The 27,378-nt window shown below is 35.6% G+C and overlaps 1 protein-coding gene across 2 annotated transcripts in view; it reads right to left on the reverse strand.

Moving 5' to 3' along the window:
* The window catches only part of LOC117325687 (ATP-binding cassette sub-family A member 7-like), a 53,307-nt gene that overhangs the window by 16,575 nt on the left and 9,354 nt on the right, over positions 1-27,378 (reverse strand). Inside the window, exons 2-35 of one of the 2 annotated variants that reach the window (XM_033882104.1) lie at positions 23,851-23,944; positions 22,952-23,048; positions 21,590-21,731; positions 21,261-21,394; positions 20,718-20,845; positions 20,245-20,496; positions 19,936-20,034; positions 19,313-19,616; positions 18,650-18,783; positions 17,948-18,046; positions 16,614-16,928; positions 16,395-16,488; positions 15,726-15,837; positions 15,093-15,269; positions 14,564-14,786; positions 14,142-14,363; positions 13,534-13,738; positions 13,050-13,178; positions 12,646-12,823; positions 11,956-12,087; positions 11,332-11,471; positions 10,888-11,025; positions 9,905-10,230; positions 9,687-9,792; positions 9,363-9,571; positions 8,610-8,697; positions 7,446-7,580; positions 6,665-6,697; positions 5,170-5,333; positions 4,718-4,860; positions 3,454-3,555; positions 2,435-2,553; positions 1,199-1,319; positions 304-445 (exon numbers count right to left, since the gene is read on the reverse strand). In XM_033882104.1, the coding sequence (XP_033737995.1) occupies positions 304-445; positions 1,199-1,319; positions 2,435-2,553; positions 3,454-3,555; positions 4,718-4,860; positions 5,170-5,333; positions 6,665-6,697; positions 7,446-7,580; positions 8,610-8,697; positions 9,363-9,571; positions 9,687-9,792; positions 9,905-10,230; positions 10,888-11,025; positions 11,332-11,471; positions 11,956-12,087; positions 12,646-12,823; positions 13,050-13,178; positions 13,534-13,738; positions 14,142-14,363; positions 14,564-14,786; positions 15,093-15,269; positions 15,726-15,837; positions 16,395-16,488; positions 16,614-16,928; positions 17,948-18,046; positions 18,650-18,783; positions 19,313-19,616; positions 19,936-20,034; positions 20,245-20,496; positions 20,718-20,845; positions 21,261-21,394; positions 21,590-21,731; positions 22,952-23,048; positions 23,851-23,916 (5,208 nt within the window). In that variant the 5' untranslated portion in view covers positions 23,917-23,944. The remainder of the gene's footprint in view (positions 1-303; positions 446-1,198; positions 1,320-2,434; positions 2,554-3,453; positions 3,556-4,717; positions 4,861-5,169; positions 5,334-6,664; positions 6,698-7,445; positions 7,581-8,609; positions 8,698-9,362; positions 9,572-9,686; positions 9,793-9,904; positions 10,231-10,887; positions 11,026-11,331; positions 11,472-11,955; positions 12,088-12,645; positions 12,824-13,049; positions 13,179-13,533; positions 13,739-14,141; positions 14,364-14,563; positions 14,787-15,092; positions 15,270-15,725; positions 15,838-16,394; positions 16,489-16,613; positions 16,929-17,947; positions 18,047-18,649; positions 18,784-19,312; positions 19,617-19,935; positions 20,035-20,244; positions 20,497-20,717; positions 20,846-21,260; positions 21,395-21,589; positions 21,732-22,951; positions 23,049-23,850; positions 23,945-27,378) is intronic. The other variant, XM_033882105.1, reaches the window with a different exon arrangement.

The following is a 27,378-nucleotide window of genomic DNA, read 5'->3' on the forward strand; positions in this document are numbered from 1 at the left end:
ACCACAAGTAAAAACGTTAATCCATTCCAAAACAGAATACTTAAGAGTAAACCTGTGTAGCTGGGCAGATTTGTCAAAGTCTTTTGAAAAATTAAAATCACTTAATTAAGATATTTATAGCCAAAATCATGAGATCCAAAGCATTATGAAATAATGGCTAGAGCTACTCAGATTTGTTCTTATTGATGGCATAAAATGACAGATAAAATATACATTCAATCTCAGTTACAGTCTACTGAATTTTCATATCACATTGACATAATCAACAAATAATGTAGGATTTGAAAACATCATTCCACACACCTTGTTGACGTCCTGGGAGAAGAGGTCGCGGACCCAGTCCCAGTCTGAGGATGAAGTGTTGAGAACTTGGGAGGCATTCTGTAAGGCTTTTTGTAACTCTACAGCCTCAGACTCTACATCTCCAATGGAAAACCCACCAAACCTGTCACGATGGCAAACACAGGTCTAGCTATGAACTTCAAGGTCATCAACATAATATGCATCTTATTACAATATTTACCCATATATCTACCTCAATAATAGTCTATCGTGTATTTACATCTGTCCAGCTATGGTGGCATTTGGTATGTTTACCTTACTAGTTAGTCTTAGTTATTAATTGTTCTATCTCTATTGTATATAAGACCAATATGACACACACACATAACATACAAAATGAGCCTCATCACCATTGAAACACTGTTGTTTCACTATTTTAATTGACATAACACTAAGGTCTCAGTAGTAAAAAATGTGTCTTACTTGATCAGCGCTATAGAGTAAAACATTAGAAATGTTTCTCAGGTTATAATTAAGTATCTATCTCTTATGTTCATATAACTAATAAAGGCATTCAATAAATATACTATCAATTGACCACTTGTTCATGTAGACCCTCTATATTGTGTCTACAGCTGTTACCACCATGTGGTCATAAATAGTTATGTGCCCAAACTAGGTGTTAAGATTAAAGATTCACAATGAAATATCAAATTTTATTTCATACACTATTCACAAGACAATCCTTCACATTAAGTGGAAGTAACCAGAGCATAAAAAAATGTCTCATCGATATAAAGTTGCAAACGCTTTACATGCATATACTTGCTTCTCAAAATTTTCAAAATCTTTATTTTATAATTAAGTATTTTAATGATTTTCAATCTAGAGACTGGTGTGATGAAGATGACTGTACCTTCTCTTTAGGTAACGCTTGTGAGTTTTGAGGATCCATTCGCTGATGCTACGGCCTGTCATGTTGTACAGAGTATCTGTCGTGGGTAGATTAACAAGTGACGGATCTGGACCTCCAGCACCTGTGGAACAAAATGGAGAACTCTTATCTCTGAAGTATGAATCAACGTAGAGTTGCTGTTATTTTTAGTGAATCGATACATTTTTTTACTCAATTAAAAAAAACTTACAAAAAAATGTAACAGGAACTAGAACTTAAAAGGTGGTCAAACAAGGCTAACGAATCCAAACACACTCACGAAATGATGCATTCAGTAATGTTGTGAAAGGAAAGAATATTGGAATACCATTGATAGAACAGGAAAGGATGGGATATTATTACAGGACAGGGAATGATGGGATACCATTGATAGGACAGGGAATGATGGGATATCATTGATAGGACAGGGAATGATGGGATATCATTGATAGGACAGGGAATGATGGGATACTATGACAGGACAAGGAATGATGGGATACCATTGATAGGACAGGGAATGATGGGATATCATTGATAGGACAGGGAATGATGGGATACTATGACAGGACAAGGAATGATTGGATACCATTGATAGGACAGGGAATGATGGGATACTATGACAGGACATGGAATGATGGGATACCATTGTTAGGACAGGGAATGATGGGATATCATTGATAGGACAGGAAATGATGGGATACTATGACAGGACAGGGAATGATGGGATACCATTGATAGGATAGGGAATGATGGGATATCATTGATAGGACAGGGAATGATGGGATATCATTGATAGGACAGGGAATGATGGGATATCATTGATAGGACAGGGAATGATGGGATATCATTGATAGGATAGGGAATGATGGGATACTATGACAGGACAAGGAATGATGGGATACCATTGATAGGACAGGGAATGATGGGATATCATTGATAGGACAGGGAATGATGGGATACTATGACAGGACAAGGAATGATTGGATACCATTGATAGGACAGGGAATGATGGGATACTATGACAGGACATGGAATGATGGTATACCATTGATAGGACAGGAAATGATGGGATATCATTGATAGGACAGGAAATGATGGGATACTATGACAGGACAGGGAATGATGGGATACCATTGATAGGACATGGAATGATGGGATACTATGACAGGGAATGATCCTACTGAAGGTATACATTACTCTGTGCATTGAGATACAAACCTTCAGGACATCGCTGCCAGCCAGAAGTACAGGAACATTGGAGGTTCATATTCCCTGCCACAGGTGTTGACCACTGTCTGATGGCCTGGCTTCTCCAGTCACCACCACATGGATACTCACTGTAAATACATAGCACTCTAATGTTATATCTTTGTAGTTCCCTTGTTATCTTTTTATTTCAAAAATCACTTTATTCAGACTGTTAGTACATTGATGAATTGGCACACCCACACTATATAAAATTGAAAAAAAAAAGACAATAATAATACATTGTATGTATCTTTGTGGAAGTTGGTGTATTTTGTATGTCAGACCCGGCCGTGGTGGAGTGTGTGTGCCTTCGAATTCTATGTATGAAGTTGAGTGTAAGTAGTTGTATTTGAATGCAAGATCATAACATTTATGTGAATTACCTTTCTAAGTTCTTTTGTATTAACTGTTTTCGGCTATCTTTAGGAACGGACCTGTCATGCTTTCTTTCTACTTTCACTTTCCATTCCGAACCTCTCCTGTAAACTGTCTCCTTATTGGCTATCTCTATTTCGGCATCTGATTGGATACTTTAGTTATATAACGTAATGTCTTCTGTCATAACTTCAGTCTGTATAGTAGCTCCCAGAGCTGATACGACTCATTTTCTTTCCGATTCTCCTCTTGACTGGTCTGTGTGTAAGGTGGGTGTTGTCTTATAATGTATGTACTGTACTGTCCTGGCGAAGCCATGCTGGCTGACCTATGTGTGTGTCTCGTTTATACCTGTAACATTATACGTATACATGTAGGGTGTATGTAAGTCCCCTCGATAGCCGGTGTGGTGTGCTAGGGGCTGTGTACTCGTTCATTATTGTATCTTGTCGTCTCTTTCTCACTGTAATAAAATATTGAATGTTAAACGTGCGTTACTTATTACTACACTGAACCCCAAACAGAACCTGGGTATAGGTGTGCAGTATAGGCGCAGTCCTACTACATCTTTAGGGTGAGTGAATTCACAAAACTTCTGATAAAAGAAAACTTACGCTATGGTATGTATAGAGGGATTCATGCATCTGTTGCCTACGGACGGATTCCTGACAAGCATATCCAGGTTTTTCTCTCCTTTTGGACTCGCACCATCCATACTACAGGAAATAATGTGGACACCATAGTGACAAAAGAAACGAGAACATGTTACAGTTTAATGAAATAGCCTGTCACATGACCAGGGTATGTACAGATTTATCACAGGTAAGACATTAATACACACAGGTAACAAGATCTAACAGCAATCATCATTTTGGTATACTTTAGAGGGGACGGACCAAAAAATATACTCAACACAACCACAGTATTCCATTCAATTCAACAATGTTCGAAATCTGTGTTCAATTTACATCAAAACATTCGACTTATCTGATGTATTTGATTCTAGAATGTTCAGCATAAGTGAGTTTTACTGTACAGTATATACCTGTAGTAAGATAAACAGAATATACCTGAAGTAAGATAAGTACGGTGTATACCTGTAGTAAAATAAATACAGTATATACCTGTAGTAAGATAAGTACAGTATATACCTGTAGTAAGATAGGTAGAGTATATATCTGTAGTAAGATAAGTACAGTATATACCTGTAGTAAGATAAGTACAGTATATACCTGTAGTAAGATAAGTTCAGTATATACCTGTAGTAAGATGAACAGTATATATACCTGTAGTAAGATGAGTACAGTATATACCTGTAGTAAGATAAGTACAGTATATACCTGTAGTAAAATGAGTACAGTATATACCTGTATTAAGATAAGTTCAGTATATACCTGTAGTAAGATGAGTACAGTATATACCTGTATTAAGATGAGTACCGTATATACCTGTAGTAAGATGAGTACAGTATATACCTGTAGTAAGATGAGTACAGTATATACAGTACCTGTATTAAGATGAGTACAGTATATACCTGTAGTAAGATAAGTACAGTATATACCTGTATTAAGATAACCAGTATATACCTGTAGCAAGATGAGTACAGTTTATACCTGTATTAAGATGAACAGTATTTACCTTTATTAAGATGAACAGTATATACCTGTATTAAGATAAACAGTATATACCTGTATTAAGATGAGTACAGTATATACCTGTATTAAGATAAACAGTATATACCTGTATTAAGATAAGTTCAGTATATACCTGTAGTAAGATAAGTTCAGTATATACCTGTATTAAGATGAGTACAGTATATACCTGTATCAAGATAAACAGTATATACCTGTAGTAAGATAAGTACAGTATAAACAGTACCTGTAGAACATGTAAAGCTTCTTTTCACCAAGTTTGGGTATGTAGTGCCAGGGGTGTAGCTCCAGGGGAGGTTCCTCGGTCAAAGGAGGAGATATCTCCGCAAATATCATTGCCATCAGTACAAATACAGCAGGAAGTACGATCTGAAAACAAAATCTCGAGTCAATTGATACAATTAAATAAATATACAACACCTTGAAACAGTCATCACAGATGTATCAAATTAAACCTTGTGTTTCTTTACTAGATACTGTAAACTGTAACTTCCAATTGGTCTATTTTAATCCTGCTTTTTTATTTCCAAACCATGTGCCATGTCATTATACCTTACGCTGCAAAGATACTAGCTACATTATAACATTATTCATCATAATAAAATTATATAAACCTTTGTTCCTACATGACGTCTGTCATCCTAAACAACTGGACTACTTCAACAGAAACAAACTCACCTCACAGAGAAATCCTTTCTTACTTCTCCTCACACGATGGAATCTCTTGATAAAGAGTGCAATAAACTGTCGAACAATTAGCCATTTTCCGATAACTTTTGTCATATGTTTGTGGTTAAAGCCAACGTCACCTTTTTCTGTTATTGCCTCAGACACTACTGACTCTGTAAGGGTAAAGATTTAAATTGTTACTCATGAATACATCTAATGCAGATATCTGATATGTCATATTTTAGAGAATATCTTAACTACATCAAAATACAAGCCTTAATGCCTCCTCAATATATGGTTAAATATTAGAGTTCCAAAAAATAGCACTTCTACAGTAACAATAATAATTAGACTGAAAATTTTCCACCTTTTTTGTTGCCATGTGTTATCTCATAAATATCTCATAAGGCATTCACATGACAACCTGTCTTCATGAGAAAGAAATTCTAAAGAAACTAGAACATTTTTACGATCAAAAGACTTGAAACATCCATATTTTATTCCAAAATTGGAAGTTTAATACATTTGAATATCTTTATATGGAAGGTGAAAATTGTTTAATAAAACTCCATAACAGTTAATACCTTAACCCAATACCCTTCACTTCTCTATCTCTCACTAATATTCAGAATACTAGTGTATGACTTCTGCCTCACCCAGAGCTTTTTCTGAGGGCTTTTTGGGACCGTTAAGATTTGCAGTTTACTCCTGAAAAAATCTTTCCCATTTCACCAATTTTCTTCCCAAAATGAGACAAAACGGCCCCATCCCAAACCAGTGAGAAAAGCCTTATCACCCCCACAATTCCACAAAGAATTTGCCTGACCTCTCAACTTTCCAGAAAATAAAAATTCAATACTACTCCCTGAGTCTTACACTCCCAAGAACAATTAATCCCTAAAATCTGAAATCAAATTGAATGCATCCCCTACCCTTCCACAAATGATTTTCAGAAAGGAAATCAATATTCGTTGAAAGGGGTGTTGTGACAATATTTAATGATAATAATAATATATGGATAAGAAAAAACCAAATGTGTCAAAGGAAAATTATAGTATGCAACTGTTGTAGTAATACATGACAAGAATTTGTCAAAATCTTCATTCAAAAGAACAAGACAAAAAGTTATCCACACGAAAGTCAAAGACAAAAAGATGGATAACAAGAGTAAAAGCAGTAAGATTTTGAAATCACAGCTACATAAATGACTGAATAGAAATCAAATTACATGTATAATCACATACATGACTGAATAGAAATCAAATTATAATCACATACATGACATGCTAGAAATCAAATTATAAACACACAATCTTGAAAATCAAATTACATGTATACAGACAAAAATTATGCTGGTATCTTAAAAGGCTGCAGGCCTAGGCATTCCAATGTTTTAACAGTGCACACTTAAAACACCTATAAATATCTTTGTACTAAACATAAATATGAGAAACCATTAGCATTCTGCATCGCATTTGCATTCATTAAGTCTACTATACTGTACCTCCAGATCGCAATTTCCCAACAGCAACACTGACTATAATAACAACACAAAGTTCAAGGACTTTTTTTGTTTGTTTTTTTTTTCTTTTTTTTTCTTTTTTTTTCTTTTTTTTTTTTGCAATTCAACATGATATCTTTACCAAGGAAATGTATTTACACTATGAAATTGATTACATGTTCTGGGTGGGGTAAAAGTTTCGAGTAGATATGAAAAGTTTTTTCTGTCATATTTAAAAATTAAAAGTATTCATTTGTGCACCAAAAAAAAAAGAGAGATATGAATCTTTGTGCTTTGATATCTTTAAGTTTCAAAACATTTGTCTTTGAATTAATTGTGTTCTAAATCATTGCTTCCCTTTTTTTAGTTTTGGTTTTGACACTTTATTTTTTTTATTTTGATTATTTGACTTTTATCATAATATGTAATGGTTTATTTCAGTTTAAAAATTTCATATCTTACTAGTTAATTAGCTGATGTTAAAGCCTGAGGTAATGAAGCAATGTTTATATTTATAGAATAATTACACAATATTGAATATTTTATTATAGTGGTTGCCAAGAATACCACTTTTAAAAATTCATTAAAACGCTAGATCTAGATTGTACAATCTGGCCCTTGTATGTCTGGACAATATAGCTTCTGTGGAGTCTTACAAGATATCATCTACAGAAGCTCTGTAGGACAGATACATCAGTGTGATTGGGTAGATATCTTAGTCTAACTCGACAGATATAAAGACAAAACAACTGGACACATAATTCGACCTTGACAAATGTCTTACCTGTTTCTGACAACAGATCGTCTGTGTCCACTTTAGCTTTTCCACGTTTTGATGCTAATGCCAAAGACTTGAGGAACGATTTCTTCTTCTTTCTGCTGAAGCTCAGACGAGTAACAGACCTAGCAAATCGTCCCTCTGGATCAAGGAAATTTTTCGTTAATATTGTTGAATAATTTGATGGATAAACAAGAAATTTAAGATCTCTATCATTTAATAATTGCAGTTAGAAAATTTTGCATGATTTGTGATAAGTCAATTAATTAATTTTCCTCTATTTTCTATAATTTTTTAATGTCAGAATCAGTTTTCCTCTATCCTATTTTCTATCATGGTATATTATTAGGACAAAATCCATCATGATATTTTGACTGACTGACACTTTCATCCCATCAAATGAATATTTACCCATTGCCAAGGCTCCATTATTACACTCATTGTTTCAAAAGCTTGCAAACACAATTTCCAATTGCTTTTTGTGTTTAAGATGAACATCATTCCAAATCAGATTTATACCAAACTGATGAATCTCGTACTGAATACTTATTGACTCACTGTCTGTTTATACCAAACTGATGAATCTCGTACTGAATACTTATTGACTCACTGTCTGTTTATACCAAACTGATGAATCTTGTACTGAATACTTATTGACTCACTGTCTGTTTATACCAAACTGGTGAATCTCGTACTGAATACTTATTGACTCACTGTCTGTTTATACCAAACTGATGAATCTCGTACTGAATACTTATTGACTCACTGTCCGTTTATACCAAACTGATGAATCTCGTACTGAATACTTATTTACTGTCTGTTTATACCAAACTGATGAATCTCGTACTGAATACTTATTGACTCACTGTCTGTTTATACCAAACTGATGAATCTCGTACTGAATACTTATTGACTCACTCTGTTTATACCAAACTGATGAATCTCGTACTGAATACTTATTGACTCACTCTGTTTATACCAAACTGATGAATCTCGTACTGAATACTTATTGACTCACTGTCTGTTTATACCAAACTGATGAATCTCGTACTGAATACTTATTGACTCACTGTCTGTTTATACCAAACTGATGAATCTCGTACTGAATACTTATTTACTGTCTGTTTATACCAAACTGATGAATCTCGTACTGAATACTTATTTACTCACTGTCTGTTGTCTCTTCCTGTTTATTTCTCAGTAACTCATCATCAAGCTCATCATCTTTGGAATGTTCTTCTGTGACTTTCAGGAAAACCTATGAGCATAATATCACATTTATATTTTCATACCTTTTATAATAATCTTTACTCACAGACTTCATTTCATCTTTTTTTTTTATAACTGAATCTATGTATGCAAAATAAACTTATTTTGCATAGGAAAGTTAACATGTAGCATCATTTCTAAGTGTAACTGTTTCCACAACATCACATGGCCATTAATAGATGCTGTACTGGGCAGGAGGTCATCTATACACACATTTGACCTTTAATCCATATTGAGGAAGTCTTTAACATTTACATTTCTCATGATTGAGCCCTGACATTCCTTTGTAAATAGATCTTAGCCTAATAAGAACTGAATTCCTTCACTAATACATAAGAAGTAGAATTTCATCAAAACCGGATGTCAGTACTAGTTAATTAGGTAGATACGTCAATAGAAGTCGGACACTAATGAATGACATCACCAACCGCGAGTTAACGGTATCAACTTTGACCCTCATTTTCCTTGTTGAGACTCCTCCCTCTTGTCACCTTGGTGACTTACAAACTTAATCCACAGAAGCAATGAAATCTTTTGTCCCAGAAAAGTTTCATACTAAATCTATCAAAATCCCTTAGGCTATCCTTGACTAGCTATCAGATATAGGAAGATGATGGCAGATCATGTATAACATAGGCCCCTATAATGACATACCTCCTCCAGACTCGTGTCTGAGATACCAAAGCTTGAGATACCAAGGTCCTTGTGACAGCGTTCAAGAGCGAGAAACAGTTGGTGAAACTTTCCATCATGTGCAGCCTGGTCAGGGAGCTGGAAGGTCAGCTCAGCATTGTTATCCTCTACTAACCGTGCCCGAGAAACATACTTCCTCACAAAGGCCGCCACTCGTTCTACACTGAAACCTGGAATTAAATTTAGAGATATAACAAACAGAAGTTATCTAGATATATAGTAAGATACTTTCTCAGGACAATAAAAATCCTTAAAAAAAATTATGTTTTTTTTTTTTTTTCTGACCTGGTATCATGGTGGCAGATTCTGGAGGTGGAGTAGGAGGATCACTATCACTTCTCTCTGTATTACTATCAGCGTAGCCCTCATCTGTAGTCTCCAACATGGATGGCTGTGGACAGAAACACAATACTTGTACACACAGATATCTACATAATAAGTCATTGGTGATATCATTAGCAATATCTGTAACACCAATAGTATGTTTTAGAATTGTTCAATACCTCAACTTGCTTGACAGTCCTGGTGCTGTTGCCTGATATGACACTCCCAGCAGACATTGGCCTCTCCTCCAGCTGGAAGCTGTTGACCCTGTCGTACTTCCCTGGTGATTTAACCACTTCCTGTTCCTCCTCGACACTGTCCCGATCTTCATCCTGATCCTCCCCATTTGACTGGACCATGGTCAGATAATAGCCGTTACCATAGAGTGACTTCAAGAACAAGCTGGAGCCACAGCAGCACAACTTGCCCTGTGAGATGATGGCTATTCTGTCCCCGAGGACGTCTGCTTCGTCCATGTGGTGAGTCGACAGTAGGATTGTACGATCTACACAGAATATTATAAAGAACATAATTTGTATGCACAACAAAATTTTAGATGATTCACTATATAGCATTATATTTTTGAGAGAAAAAAATTTTCATTCCTGAAACATATTCATGTTAATTTGATTTGCTGCAGGAACAACAATGTATGTTACTTTAGTATCTAATATGTAATGACCAGAAATGTGATAAACATTCTCTCTCTGGTCTGGATAGCATGGGATATAAATATATCAGATAAACTCCACATTCCCTGATGTTAATGGTCACATAAGAATCAAAATTTCATTATACTGACTTGTGCGTTACTAATTTTAGTAACAGAAGGTTAATATTGTTTTAATGACTTCACATAAATTGTTACGATATTTAAAATACAGTTATTGTACTATTATCTTCATGAATTTCTTACATTCCATCTTCTGTCAAATCAGAAACAGTCTAATTTCATATTCTATCAGTGTATACAAAAATATTACTAATAAGGTCTGGAAACTAGAAAGTGACCTCAACATGTCTATATAACAAAACATTTACTCCAACCCCCAACAAAAACCATAATTGATAAATATCTGTTCCAAAGACAGAGCCAAATTGATAAAGATAAACCTAAGTTCAATTTAAATTACTCAATCATGATATAACAATCAATACTTACTCTTCTTGACCTTGAACAGGAGTTCCCAGATGGACCGTCTGGCGTAAGGATCAACACCAGCTGTTGGCTCGTCTAGAATTACTGTCTTGGCATTTCCACAAAATGCAATAGCGACAGAGAGTTTCCTCTTCATACCACCTTGAAACAGAAGATCAATGTCAAAACAGATATTCAAAATTGCCAGACTGTGAAATTCCAAATGAATGTTTTGTTACTACAACGTAGATTTTATTTTTTTATCGCATTATGGCCCACTGACATTTTGGGACAACAAACCCTGTAGCAAATCTCCTGTAGGGAATCGTTAACTTCCAACAGATGTTAATAGACATGTCTTTGTTATAAAACATACCTGATAAGCTGTTGGACAGTTCCTTGCTTTTGTAGGGCAGGCCTACATCCTTTATCATCTGTTTACAGACATGTCTTTGTTATACGACATACCTGATAAGCTGTTGGACAGTTCCTTGCGTTTGTGGGGCAGGCCTACATCCTTTATCATCTGTTCCATTTCCTTCTCAACCTTTTTAGGGCTCAATCCTCTCATTCGTGCAAAGAACCACAAGTGTTCTTCAACAGTTAAACTATTTAAAAAGATTAATTCATTTACTTTTAGAGATGATTCCAGTAAATGTAAAAAATCAGTAGATTTTTTTATGCCTGTATAGTTATGGATAATTTAAGGATAAGATTTCAAGGATGACAGCAGAACAGTAAGACACTTTTTCAATAAGACACTTCAGCAAGGAAATGATAAGAGTGATCTTTCTTTTTGTATCCAATGACAGGTCCACATATACATATTTTTTTAATCTCTAATTTTTTTTTAACAAATCTTGATATCAAACACTTAACAATCATGGAAAATATTTCAATTTAATTTCTTAGTAACATGAAGCCCCTGGCTTAAACCAGACTACATAATATGTTCACGTTCCAATAATCTGACACCCAGGCTTAAACTAGACTACATGTACACTGTACCAGTAACCTGAAGACCTGGATTAACCAGACATTCTGTATTATGTTTTAATATTCTAAGCTTCGTATAGACCGTTAAAAACTTACTGATCAAACAGAACATTGTGTTGGGGACACATGCCAATACTCTTTCTGATCTCGTCTATTTCAGTTCTAATGTCCTTCCCATAGATAAATGCTGTGCCTTCTGTCGGTGGGAAAAGCCCTGTCAAAATCGACCTGTTGAGGCAAATCATCATCAGGTTACTATGACAACACAGGTAGGTCAAGTTTCTGATTATGAGTAAAAGGAATCAGACTTTCTTGTATAAATGTAAGTACATCTATGTACTTCAATGTTCAAGACTACATAAAAGTGAAGTACGATGTATTTCAAATTGTGAGAAATTATCTCCGACTGTAACCTCTCACTTTTAAATCAAACATGACTAAATTCTAAGCAATATCAACCTAAGTATCCCATATAACTGAGTACACTGTTAACCTTCTATACGCTGAATTCTACTGATTCTCTGTCCAGGGTTAAAAGGTTTTACACATAGCTACCTAGAATTATAAATCTAATATTCTGGCATTTTATTTCTTTGTGGTTTCCTTTTTAACCTAATTATCAAATTCTAAATGTTTAAATTACAGTAGCTTTAATTTGATTATATCTTAACAATGTTTAATAATTAATTTATAACAATGAGATGTTGATAAGTTAAGATATGGTGTACCATAAGTTTCCCCCAATCTTTCCCCCAACCTTTCCTCCAGTCTAATACCAGTACTCACATGGTTGTGGTCTTTCCAGCACCATTATGGCCAAGGAAGGAGGTGATTTGACCCTCATAGAAGTTCATAGTCAGTCCATCCACAGCCACCTTCTTACCCTGGCTGTAAACCTTCTTGAGTTTCCGTATGGCCACGCCTAGACGTCTGTGTTTGGGCTCATTCTCCATAGTCCGTACAGCTATATCACAAAGTGTCATGATTATATATGTGTTGAAAATTGATCAAATACTGGCTGTACAAGAATCTTGTGGAACTTGATACACATCTTTATTCCCTATTATGATGTTTAGTAATTTTAGATTTCTGAAACTACACTGATCTCAAATCTGCCATTCTGTTCAGTTATAATAAAACATGAACAGAACTTTGCTGTGTTTTGAGATACATGTACTGTTACTACTTACAGGAACCATTCAGTTCCAAGGTGGATTCCCCGATAGCGTAGGCCATTCCGTCTACTGAATATCCTTTGTTTCCACACCAGTACGACTTCTGGAAGGGGAAGTACCACTTGCGAGGGATTCCAAAGTCACCTGGATGATAAACATCAGTGTTATCACATCTTTATTTCACTTTCAAAAACATAATATTTTGAAATTTAGACAATTGACAGGTCAGAAAGGGCCGCTTCTTATGATTGGTCATACATATATCCTCCATACTTTAACTCCCTGTTCCATTCTCAAAACCAGCGACCTTGACCGTAGGAAAATATCAAACCCCTAATGGAAATCTACATGTTGGTGAACATCCTCATTTGAAATTCTAGAAACGAGAATGTAATAGTATCTGGAAAGTAAAAGTATACATATCTCCAGACAGAATGATACAGTAGTTACTATGGGACATATTAATCTCTGATGTCAGCCCAAACAAGTTAAAACCTACCGGGAAACACTGCCTCGATGTACCACACAGCTATGGCGTATAGGACAGAGTCAACCAGCATCATTATGATACAGTACAGCATGTTGAACTCATCATCTACAGTGGGAGTCTCGGCCAGGTTACTCCACTGGATACCTATGGCCTGCTCCTCATAGCGGGCAATGTAGCTACAGCCAAACCCAAACGCCACACCTGATGACAGACTCTGAAGACAAACAGGAGGTTTCTTTAGGTTGTTTTGTTACTTAATCGTGAAATTAGACCAAATGGATATTTTTACACCTGATGAATAATACAATCACAAAAAGAACAAAAAGTATGCATATTTCAGGCTAAATTATCCCTCTCCAGTACAAATATTTGCAATCAAATCCATTTTGTGGCGGGCATGAAATCCAACATGAAACAGAACTCTCAAAAAAAATCTTGAAATCATCTAATAATGGTAGCATTTTGTCTGTGAACATCAAAAATTTTAATACACAGAATTCCAGAGATCTAAGTGAAATCTCCCTGATGTGCCTTATGAATGGAACACATCATTCATTATACACACAAAACACATCACCTGACTACACTCCAAGTATGTACTCAAGCTCTTAACTTACCCCAAGGAACTTGTGACCACCGGTCATCTGATCTTCCCACTGTATAGAGAGGTTGTAGGGCAGATACAGTAAAAAGTAGATAAAGCCAGCACAACAGGCCGCCAGGTTAGCACGGCTGAAAAACACACTGATCAGGAAACACTGGATGATGGTTGATATGGCAAACACAGTGAAGAAAAATATCAGTACACTTGGATCGGAGAACTCCAGCACCTTTCCTCCCTGGAGAACAAAAAAATAGTCAATCAAATTGAGGTGAATCTATTTGCTGAAAAAAGTGACAGAACACTTGAACCTTATATGCACAAGTCATATTGAATTGATTAATACATATATCTTTCATGAAATTAAATATCAACAATATAATGATATATAATCAATTCTAATAATAAAAGCATGACCTTGATAACCTTCACACTAACCTTGACAAGGATGACCAGAAGGAGGATAGTGACAAACATGACGACGAAGGCGTTGATGAACCAGGCGACCCAATGGACCAGGTTTCCAAGTCCCATGATCTTCATCACTTCTTTCAAACGCTTTTCCTTCTCATATACCACATTCTTACATATCATGGCAACAGTTAGCACCCAGGCCAAAACCAGAAACAGTGGCAGCGACCGTGAGATTGCATACACAAACCTACAATGGGTAACGTGTACTTGGCAATGATTGAACACAATGTAATAATTTGATAACAGTAATTCTTATAAATATTTTGTCCACTTAATCTTCAGTATACAGTGTATCTGTTTACAGTTAACTACAAAGTCAAAAGATCCCATAGGCATATCTTGTTGAAAATGTCCAGGTTTATGAGAAACATGATCTATCATTAGGACAATACATGTTTGTAAGAGACAGGGAAACAATGGATTTTGCTGCGTCCTCCCTATTATTGCCAATATTTGCTTTACGTATAAATGATGAATATAGTTCTATACTAACTTGTCCTCAGTGTAACAGGGGTAAGGGAACATCTGAAGCTCAATGCCGGTGTCCTGTTTGTTGTCTGTCTGCAGGCGGATGATCGCATGGTCAACCATATCCTGGATATAGGAGAACCCAAAAGTTGTGTACTTGGTATCAACAGCTGGTGTCCGTCTGGGGCCTGGACGCCAGTACCTGTAACACAAGTATTCAATATGTAATACATAATTCATCTCCTAACTGGTGTCCTTGTAATATAAAAATTATGAAACTCATACAAGATCCTAAACATAGACATCTGTATGTCTCTAGAGTATTGGACAAAGAATACATATTAAGACATCAGTTAGAAACACAGACACATTGATCTTATATACTTAACAGGGTGATCCCCTGGTTTCTAAGGAGGGATTTATCAGGGTATATCACAAATAATTAAACATGAGTCTGTTCCATCGACTGGGATATCACAACCCTCATTTAACAGTTTGGTTGTCGAGCACTTGGCAAGCCTCTAAGAAATCAAGAATATTAAGAAAGAAATATATAGAAACTGCAATAAGCTCAATCCTAATTTAGAGGAATGTTTTTAATACATTTAAATTATGGATGATTACAGTATAGGAAGAAAGCACATAGTCCAACAGTTACCTATCTTGGACTCTCTTGGTGCTGTCCACCTTGTCTGGGTCCATACGAATCCTATAGTTGACAAAGGTCGGTCGCTTCTTACTGTCCATCCTCACCTCATCAAACTGTAGGCCTGAAAATAACATACCACTTATTGACTGGAAAGACGGAAAATCAAATATCAACTAGCATACAATTTTTAAAATTCTCAAGATTGGTTTATAATATAGAAGTCTGAATCACATTTTTGAAGATTTACAGAAAAGGAGGTAAAATTGACATTATTGAGAGAGCCCAAAGAAAGACTACAAACTGAAAGTAGACTCCTAGATTAATGTCTCATGGTTTAATGTGAAGTAACTGAAGACTGCATACAGAGTTGAAAGGGAAGAATCCTGACCACTTTTATAATGACGGAGATTTGGGGGGGGGGGGGACTGTAAGTCAAGCGTTAAAAGTAGATTTAAGTAGGAAGGAGAACTATTAGTGGATTCTTTTACTATTTGCTTTAATTCATAAATGTCTTTACATTTTGATGAAATTTTGAGGATTTCATTTTAAAATATCTTTGATATTAGCTGGACAGTTTCCAAAGTATTTTATCTTCTTATGTATATATATATTTATCTTCTAAGATATCTTCTTGATAACAAAGATGGTCGTTTATTTTTTACTATTAGAATCACTTACCTCCAAAAAATGTGTCTGCTCCTATACCAGCCTTACTAGCTTTTTCAAATTCCTCGTAATCATTGAAGCCACGAAAGCGGTCAAAGTTGATACACTGTAGAGGCAAAATACATAAGTTCATAATGTATTCTCCACATGGTATCACAAGTTCATCACATCAAAATTCAGGTATCCCAAAAACCGAGTCACATAAAGAGACTAACTTCTCTATACTCTTACCTGTGTATACTCTGCCACCATCCCTGCCACCTGTTCAACCATCCCTAGGGTGTCTCGAAGGTCAAAGCTTGTCCCCAGTGACCCATTGACCAGGTAGTTATTGAGGAAATGACAAAAGCTCTCATTAGGGCTCTTGATCATCATCCAGTATTGGTTGCTGTTGATGTAATCCTCTACTTCTTGTACGCCTATATTGACGAGGAAGCTGGGTACGAAGCTCGGCAGGGGGTATAACTGGGAAGTGATAAGCTGAGCCAAGTCCAACCCAGCCGTGGCATTCTCCACTAACTCACAAAGACATGATCCCGTGAAGTTCTGTCATCAAACAAGTTACATTGTACATGTATATATAAATCAGCTATCTTTATTATCATCTGTGATAAAAACCTCCAACAAAACGCCTCACAAATCAAATTTCAGCATTTTATTTTTGTGATAAAAACCTCCAACAAACGTCTCACAAATTAAGTTTCAGCAGTTTATTTTTGCATTCTCCAAGCAGAAATACTAGAAATTTAATATAAAAGAGTTGATACTAAATCACCAATGTGTTCACTCTCTGAGCCAAACCATACACACTTGCATATTAATACTTTCAGTCCTGAGAGTCAAGTAGAGGTCACAGTCAACCTATTTATGGTCAAGGTCAAAGTAGAGTTTGCAATAACCTCACCTTAGTGCAAGACACTGACACTTATATTGAACCATTTTCCCAACTTTGATACGGAAAATCTTGTCAGCAGACACATTCACACAGCAACAAGTTCACAATGCAAAATACTACATGTCAAACCAGGAGAATAAAAATAAAATCCTTATGGCAGAGACATAAAATTTCATGTGCAGAAGAACCATCCTACTTAAAAAAGCATGATCCTAAAACAATATGTGTGCACACTTTAGCTCCTATAAATAATGGTTATACATTGTAGTCTTTTATCTTAAGAATCAATAAAAGTGTATCTTTCTTCGCTGAGTTTATTGCCCAGAAGACAGCCAGTGTCATTTTGAGGTTAGGTCTCCTTGTAGTGTTGACTAACTCACATGTACAACATCCGTGAGACCCGTCGCTTACCATCCAGAGCAATAAGGGTAAAGTGTCTTGCCCAAGGACACATCCATGACAGTAAAGAATGGCCTGTTTCTTAGTTTCCTCAGAAACAAAACTGACACTAGTAGGCAATTATGCCCTTGGATCTACACCTGATATGACATGGACGGTGCTCTAACAGACTGAGCTATCGTGGCCCCTTATAAAGTGTATCAGTTTGATACAGGGTCATTTTTAGCTGAACTACAATGGAATGCATAGCATATTATATATAATTACTTACAGTGAGCATGTCTAACGAGGACTCCAGCATCAGTGTGTCAGAATCCAGTAGTACTACTGCATCGCTGAATCTGGCCAAATCTTCAAATGTTCTGTTGGTCTGTAAATAATGAAATAAAACAATGAATTGATTTTAAAGTTACCAATCAACCTCAAGTTACTCAGTCATATAAACAAAGAAAAAATGCATCTAAATACCATTATTTTATTTTTTACAAAAAAGGGTAAAATTTTAATGCAGAAACCTCAAAAAGATTGAATAATTTCAGTTCATCTCTGGATCAAAATTCAGAACTGACACAAACCCTATTGTTATGGTCAATCCATGAGTTAAATATTTGCTGCAAGTATCAAGTCTGGTATACAAAATCATTCCCACGGAAAAAGTTGAAAATCTAAAAAAAACTTTTCTTCATGACCGTAATAAGATCATATCTGTAAACATGCTGTAGTATAAAGCAAAACAAATCAATCTGTTCAAAGTATTGTAGCTATATTGTCATTGTCAAACTTCTTTGAGGACATCAGAGTATTTAATACCCCAATGTTCTGATACTATTAAAGCGTTATTACCCAGTAATAGAATTGTTACTACATTAATTTTTACACTAAGTCCTTTCTACTTCTATGTATGGCCAAATCTAAACCTAAATGTATCTGAATTTCTGAGCTAAACATGAAGTCAGTGGATGGGATTACAAACCTCCTTGATGACGATCTGTACATCAGGAGTATCCGGGTAGTACAGGATCTCTCCCTGTAATAACGGCTTCAGCTGCCTCCAAATGTAGCTAGAACTACCACCCAGCGAGGACTGGATGCTTTTACACGCATCAGCTGAAAAATATCCTTACACAGTTAAACCTATTTATTTGTAAATATTGTTTTACAGTATATGTCATACCGGTATGCATTTTATTTTGACTACATGCAAAACAAGCTATATCCTCAAAATGTTAGAAAGTATATACACTGTACAACCATGCAAGGTATTGCTTAAACATTTCATGTCCCCTACCAGTCCCCGCTAAAAATAGTAACAGTGACCTTGACCTTGATTCAAAATCCTCAAACTCAAACTTGATCTGTAGCTACTCATACTGAAGCTACATACCCACTTTCACCAATATATTTTGCAGCAGAACTGAGAATAATGTGGAAAACTGAGTGGACGGACTGACAACGGACAGACTGGGAGGACACTGTTAGGGGACTAATAAAGCCTAATACTACACATCTAATAGCATATATTGCCTTCATACATGATAACACCTATGTAACATAAGAGTGAGGTAATATACTCCTCTATTTACATAGATAGCACCTGTCTAACGTGAGGTGTAAGGTTATATACTGATCAACTTACAAGTATAAGACCTGTTCTGGGCATTTCTGGATCTAACCCTTATCGGAGGAGTTCTAGTGGTCACAGGTGGTTGGTTTGTTGTCCCAAAGTTGTTCGCTTGGTTAGGCTGGCTTCCTGGATTCCCTGCACTCTGAAAGTCTCCATCTGATTCATCATCACCAAAGTTAAAGAAAGAGCCTTCCCTGCCACACACCATGGTTCCAATGGAGGACACAGAGAAACCAGAAAAATTTCCATTGCTGACGTCACGAATCAGGTCCATGATAGGAGCAAGGCCTGATGCAGAATTCCTCAAATTTGTAAACTGGAAAGAAAATGGAATGTATAGAACACCTATCTAAGTTTTGTTTTCCTAGCAGAAACATGGGATAAACCCACACATCTTCAAGGGATGGGAAAACAAAGGCCAAACCTATACATCTTCAGGGGATGGGAAAACAAAGGCCAAACCTATACATCTTCAGGGGATGGGGAAACAAGGGTCAAACCCATACATCTTCATAGGATGGGGAAACAAGGGTCAAACCCATACATCTTCAGGGAATGGGGAAACAAGGGCCAAACCCATACATCTTCAGGGGATAGGGGAGCTTGCCTAAGTGTATAAATAACAGTAAACTTACGTCTGTCACTGTATTACTGATTTCCTCAAAGATCCGAAGTAGTTCAGCTGGATTTGTTCTTGGTGCCCTTCCAGTGGTATTTGTAATGAAGTTGTCAATCTATAAAGACAGGAGACATACAATAGTAGGTTATTTCAATAAATATTTATAATACTGAATAAATTCAACAGTGTAAAGAAATCAAACTGTTCTACGGAATGGGACATAGCTTTATTTCTACTGTTACAAATCCCAAAATAACATGATGTGTCCGATTAGGATACGAGTTCTCTGCACATTACACAAAGGCTGAGTCAGTTAAAAGCTTACTTCATCTACAGCACTATTAGGGTCGAACTGATCCCTTAGAATTTCAAAAGCCGTGGTGAAATCTACTTCATCGAGGCCACAGATTTGACTCAGGACATATGCAGCATCCCCGGGGTTCTGGAAGTTCAGCAGTTGAGAGATATTGCCAGTGTTACACAACAGGGTACGGAAATCATCAGCAGACGCCACCAGTGGACTTTGCTGACAGGTGCTGAAGTCTGTCAATATTTCATTGACGGTCGCAAGATCATACTGAAACAGACAAAGCAATGAGTGAATAATTTGTCTTCATGCATACAAATAATTCTTTTTTAGTTTTTTTCTTATTTGATTTTGTATTAAAAAACTCAAATTTGGACAACTGTAATTTTGTGAAACTGGTTTACGAATTATACTCAATACTTCTGAAGAGTAAGACTAATATTTGATAATATTAGAGATGGTGATGGGAGATATTAGATAGAAAATTTTACCCCATTTAGGTTGATGGTCGAGTTGAGTATCATATCAATGGCATCTGGTGCCAAAGAAATATTCCGCTGCTGAAGCTGGTCTGTCAAATTCTGTCGGCTACCAACAAAATTCCCCAAATTCAGCGTTCCTGTACGAAAAATAACACCAACAGATAATTTTATAAATGAGCTTTACACTTAAAGATGAAGATTTCCACTACACATGTGTCCATCTCTTTTTGTTCTTCCTTTCTGATGAAAACAATCTTTAAAATATATCCCTTCCATCCCTTTTTTTCTTCCTTTCTGATGAAAACAAGCTTTCAAATATATCCCCAAGCTATGCTTAATATGAATTATCAATTACCTCAAATCTAGTGCACCTGGAAAGATGCTAGGAATTTTTCTTAAAATCCCCCTCCAATCATATTTGCCCTCTTTTTGTCTTTTAGAGTCTCTATGATTTGATCAGATTCCTTCACAATGAAATGAAATTGTAATATATTTTGGTTGATACCATCAGAATCTATTGTAACACTTGTGTATGAATACCTGAACACCTACCTGTAGTTGTACCATTCTGTACCCCTCCTAACACCTCCATCAGAATGTAGTAGTCATTGACAATATCCTCATACACCTTTAATGCTGACTGGTCTTCTAGTACTCGTGTCAGGTCTCTCACTATCTCACTTAATCTGGAAACAATTAAAATCATACACAAAAAGCTTTTAATTGTGTTTTCATTTTTTTCGTCTTTCAACAAAATCATTACATTAACTGACAGACAGTTGGCACATGTATTAATTTTTGCCTTGACTATTTGACAGACGATGTTTGTATTTTTACCTTCAGTTATTGACAGATTTAGTTAATAAGCCATCACTACTCACAGAGAGGTGTTGAATGTCTGCAGCTGACCAGCCATCTCATCGGCAGTGGCCGTGGCGTGGCATGTATTATTGTAGGTACACACCAGTCCCTGGAGCCAGGGTAAATTTCCTGCGCTAGGCATTGGTTTCCCCTCAAAGTGACCTGTTGTAGAACCAACCAGTATAAGTCACATGGATTACAGATATACATGGTTTAGTCACACGGATTACAGATATACATGGTTTGGTCACATCGATTACAGATATACATGGTTTAGTCACACGGATTACAGATATACATGGTTTAGTCACACGGATTACAGATATACATGGTTTAGTCACATGGATTACAGATATACATGGTTTAGTCACATGGATTACAGATATACATGGTTTAGTCACATGGATTACAGATATACATGGTTTAGTCACATGGATTACAGATATACATGGTTTAGTCACATGGATTACAGATATACATGGTTTAGTCACATGGATTACAGATATACATGGTTTAGTCACATGGATTACAGATATACATGGTTTAGTCACATGGATTACATGGGTCCATGGTTTAGTCACATCGATTACAGATATACATGGTTTAGTCACATAGATTACAGATATACATGGTTTAGTCACATGGATTACAGATATACATGGTTTAGTCACATGGATTACAGATATACATGGTTTAGTCACATGGATTACAGATATACATGGTTTAGTCACATGGATTACAGATATACATGGTTTAGTCACATGGATTACAGATATACATGGTTTAGTCACATCGATTACAGATATACATGGTTTAGTCACATGGATTACAGATATACATGGTTTAGTCACATGGATTACAGATATACATGGTTTAGTCACATGGATTACAGATATACATGGTTTAGTCACATCGATTACAGATATACATGGTTTAGTCACATGGATTACAGATATACATGGTTTAGTCACATGGATTACAGATATACATGGTTTAGTCACATGGATTACAGATATACATAGTTTAGTCACATGGATTACAGATATACATGGTTTAGTCACATGGATTACATGGGTCCATGGTTTAGTCACATGGATTACAGATTTACATGGTTTAGTCACATCGATTACAGATATACATGGTTTAGTCACATGGATTACAGATATACATGGTTAGTCACATGGATTACAGATATACATGGTTTAGTCACATGGATTACAGATATACATGGTTTAGTCACATGGATTACAGATATACATGGTTTAGTCACATGGATTACAGATATACATGTACATGGTTTAGTCACATAGTTTTTGTATACATGTTAACAGTTTTAGTCACACAGATTGATATATATACAATGTCATGTTAAGTAAACTTACATTCTCCATGTTGAGTCTTGAGATCTGGACGCTGGCGGACAATTACAAGGATGAAGAACAAAGTCAGCGGAAATACTATTTCAAGTAACAGTCGAACCTAGAAGAAAAAGAATATCCTTTCTTATGGAAAGTTAACATTGTCAGTTTAATTATATGTATTAAAACTCACACACTGACGGCATCAACCGAAATATTGATCTTGTTCAAATACTGGCAGAACATTATCAACCTACCTAAACATATTCCTGATTTCCTACAAAACTCCACATATGGCCTGCATTCTACTTAAATGCCAAATTAAATGTCATGTGTTGTTTACCATGGTTACTTATTAACATGATGCCACCATTACACTACTGTATTTTGATTATCTGTATACAACTATTCATGTTATAGAAAATTTTAGGGAAATACTGTTGTACAATTAAAATTTATATCACATATCCAGCAAATTCTAGATATATATACTGTCTGTTTTAGGGCAATACTTATGTACAGTGTACTTATCAGAATTTATATCTCTAAAATACAAAACTGCAAATATGAGACAACACACAAGTGCTTAATTAATCAAAGAATGCCTGGAATATATGCTAATTAAACCATAAAGACAACATCCTTTTTATTTTTGTATAACTTGTCACTTGACATATAATATCAATGAAAATCAGATGTAATAATAGTTACAATACCATGTGATATAATATGAAATTCTTAAAACATTTAACAGTATTAAATAGCCATGTTTACTATTTGGGGGAATACCAAGGAGCAAAAGGAAATTGAAGTTGTAAGCGATTTTTTTTAAAGTGTTTGAGTTGTACCTAGATCTGTCCCCAGGATGGATGGCTAATAATGCTATGAACTGAAGTGTTGGACATAATTATTAAGACACCCACCTTTTGCCTCTTGCGGAGGGTGTAGTTCTTCCACATCAACAGCAGCAGCTGAGATCCAAACCCCATCCTGCCTTGTTGATCTCACAGCTTATGTCTGTAGAAGGAAAGATGTTCTATATTCGTACAAAGATTTCATATCACAATTTAACAAGACTTATTGTCTGATCTAATTTACACAGTTTTCCTAATTGGCCAGGGATGGGTCAGACCAAATACCTATCATCCAGCCACTGTATCTTCAGAATAAATACTCAAGTATTTTGGAGTGTCAAAAAAAGTCTGTGTATGTACTTTGTTTACATCGCAGTTCACAATGCTGAGCACAATGTTAAAAAAACAATACCATGCAAAATAATCCTGATAGTGTATGGACGATTAAAATCTGCACACATGACTCTGACAAAAGGACTGTTTAACCTAATTACCTGTAGGACTGCTAAGTTTGGTTGGAAAAAGTCCCAAATATATATATATATCGACATCAAAGATAATAATCTTTAATCATTCCAATGACAATGACTTAAAACTTTGTGCTGTATACAAAACTGGTACCTGGTACACTTTGTTCACCTATAACATACCTATTTCAGGTCTTCATGATTCATTGACAAGGGAACAATAATGTACATGTATGTATCATAAACACGTGCCTACAAATGTGACGTCACAATCATCGAATTTCTATACAGATGTGTAATTCATATACCTGTCCGATATAGATTTTTCTATACAGCAAGTTTTTAGCTTTATTATTTACACAAAAATTACGCTTCATTAAATGTCCCACCTGCCCCTCTTTGTCAGTAAAATAAGTTTAAAGCAAACTCAAAAATTCACTAAAATTTCTGTATAGATGCATCTTGTTTTCATATATAGATATGTGTAAATATCTATAAATGCATTGCAACGAATCAGTTACTCTTGAAATTCATAAAAAGATGACATTTTTAACCCCAAAAATCTCTCTTCCTGAGAAATGAGAAGAAAATACATCTTTATAATCATTTATTACAGAGCTGTTTCCGATTTGATTATAACCTTATTTTGTAAGCCAGTTTGAGAAACAATAAAAAACTTTTATTAATACAATTTGTATATATATATCTCAAACTTCAAGGTTTTTAACCCAGAAATACCTCAAAAAAAGAAAGAAAGAAATAAAAAGCTACAAAAAGACTAAAATTTTTAGTTTTTTTGTAGCTTTTTATTTCTTTCTTTAAAAAAGTTCAGATTCCCAGCCTCACTTATTTCCAGAACCACTTGACCATAAATTCTGGATGAAATTTTGTAAATGAAGGGTGTGTTGAGATGTCTGCTTTATGATCTTCCTATATAATAAGGTTGGTTAAAGTTGGACTTTTTGAGCAACGGACCTGAACACAAAATTTTTTGAGTTCATGTTGACGACATTACGGCACTGCATTACTAAAGTCTCACTTTTGCGACTTTTCCTCACAGAAGAGACAAAAATTGTACATGTACATGTTATCTAAATATGTATTGTTGCCATCATATCAACCAATCATACACCTCACATTACAATCAGGAGCCTGTTAAAATTGAAGTGTAATTTTTAAGGTATCAATACACCTGTAATATCTATAGCTAGCTAGGTATTTAGGAAGCTACTTATATATGTTCTGTTAGAACAATATGGACTCAGGCGATCATATTTGAGGATAAAATACCTAATTATGCTCTAAATTGAACTGGTTGACATTTAGGGACAAATAATGCAGTTTCCTGTTTTTAATAAAATGATCAATTTTTCCTGTGACTATTTCATATTATGTGTATACACATTACAATTTTGTATTTTCCAAAATAGTCCTTTTTGTTTTAGAATGCTGAGTACCTGTTATGTTCAAATAGAAATGGTGATCAGATATTGGCAGTTTTACATGAACTCCAAACATAAAATCAATATTGTATAGATGTTCTAAATTTTGACACTGATCACCTAACCGTACATGCACTAAATACACCAACAGTTCTCGCCATTGTGATCCATAAAAATTACCGTATTTGTATTCTTATAAAAAGGAAATCACATGACCAGGTTGGCAGTCAGCCCATTTAACACAACCAATACACCTTGATACGATATTGTTTGGTTGACAGGATGACTATTAAAACTAACGATCACAACATTGTGGCCATTTTTCATTCTGAAACTTTAAAGTTGAGTATTTAGCATAAAATACATCTGTTTACATCTTTTATAGTAACTAGTTTAATTAATTATGATTAGATAACTAAATGTTGTCCAGACTAGATATCAAAACAAGAGGCCCATGGGGCCTGTATCGCTCACCTGGTTGGATTTGACCAAATGTCAAAATAATGTTCATGTTCAATTTGTTAATACATATACAAAAATGTACTCTCTGAAAGACCATATGGATTATTTTTACACCATAATGGTGTTTAAAGAAACTAAGTCCCTTAGGGTGGGGAAAACCCTTTGGCCTATTTTTACATAAGAATTGTGTTTATCCCTTAATGCCCAGCGATACTATACATAGTTATTGGATTTAGGGTCACAGTAACCATTTATGCAAAATCTGTTCCCCCATCACCATGGATGTTTCTGACCAAATTGGGTTCAAATCCATTTAAAACTCAAATCTCTATTTCCCCTATTTGGCCCCTCCCTTCAGGCCCCTTTGGGGTCAGAGTCAATATTTATATAAACTCTCTTTTCCCCTTCCCCTAAGGATATTCCAGACCAAATTTGGTTCAAATCCATTCATAACTTTATGAAAAATAGCGATTTAAAGGATATATATATAAACCCCTATTTCCCTATTTGGCCCTGCCCCTCAGGCCCCTGAGGGTACAGAGTAAAAATTTATCCAAACTCGGTTCCCCTTCTCCCAAGGATGTTCTTGACAAAATTTGGTTAAAATCCATTTAAAACTTTATGGCAAATAGCAATTTAAAGACTAATCTCTATTTCCCCTATTTGGCCCCGCCCCTCAGGCCCCTCAATATTTATACAAACTCTTTCCCCCCTTCCTCTCTGGATGTTCCTGACCAAATTTAGTTAAAATCCATTCGTAACTTAATAATTAATAGCGATTTAAAGGATTAACCCCTATTTTCCCTATCGGACCCCACTCCTCAGTCCCCTGGGGATTCAGAGTAAAAATTTATACCAACTCGGTTCCCCTTCTCCAATGAATATTCCTGACCATATTTGGTTAAAATCCATTTAAAACTATATGACTAGTAGCAATTAAAAGACTAATCTCTATTTCCCCTACTTGGCCCCGCCCCTTAGGCCCCTAGGGGTACAGAGTAAAAATTCATATAAACTCTGTTCCCCCTCCCCTCAAGGATGTTCCTGACCAAATTTGGTGAAAAGCTATTCAATACTTTAGGACTAGTAGCGATTTAAAGGAGTAACCCTATTTCCCCTATTTGGCCCCGCCCCTCAGGCCCCTGGGGGTTGAGAATAAAGATTTAAACAAACTCTGTTCCTCTTCCCCCAAGGATGTTCCTGACCAAATTTGGTTCAAATTCATT

Source organism: Pecten maximus, chromosome 4 (genome assembly GCF_902652985.1).
Source record: "Pecten maximus chromosome 4, xPecMax1.1, whole genome shotgun sequence".
NCBI classification, from domain to species: domain Eukaryota; kingdom Metazoa; phylum Mollusca; class Bivalvia; order Pectinida; family Pectinidae; genus Pecten; species Pecten maximus.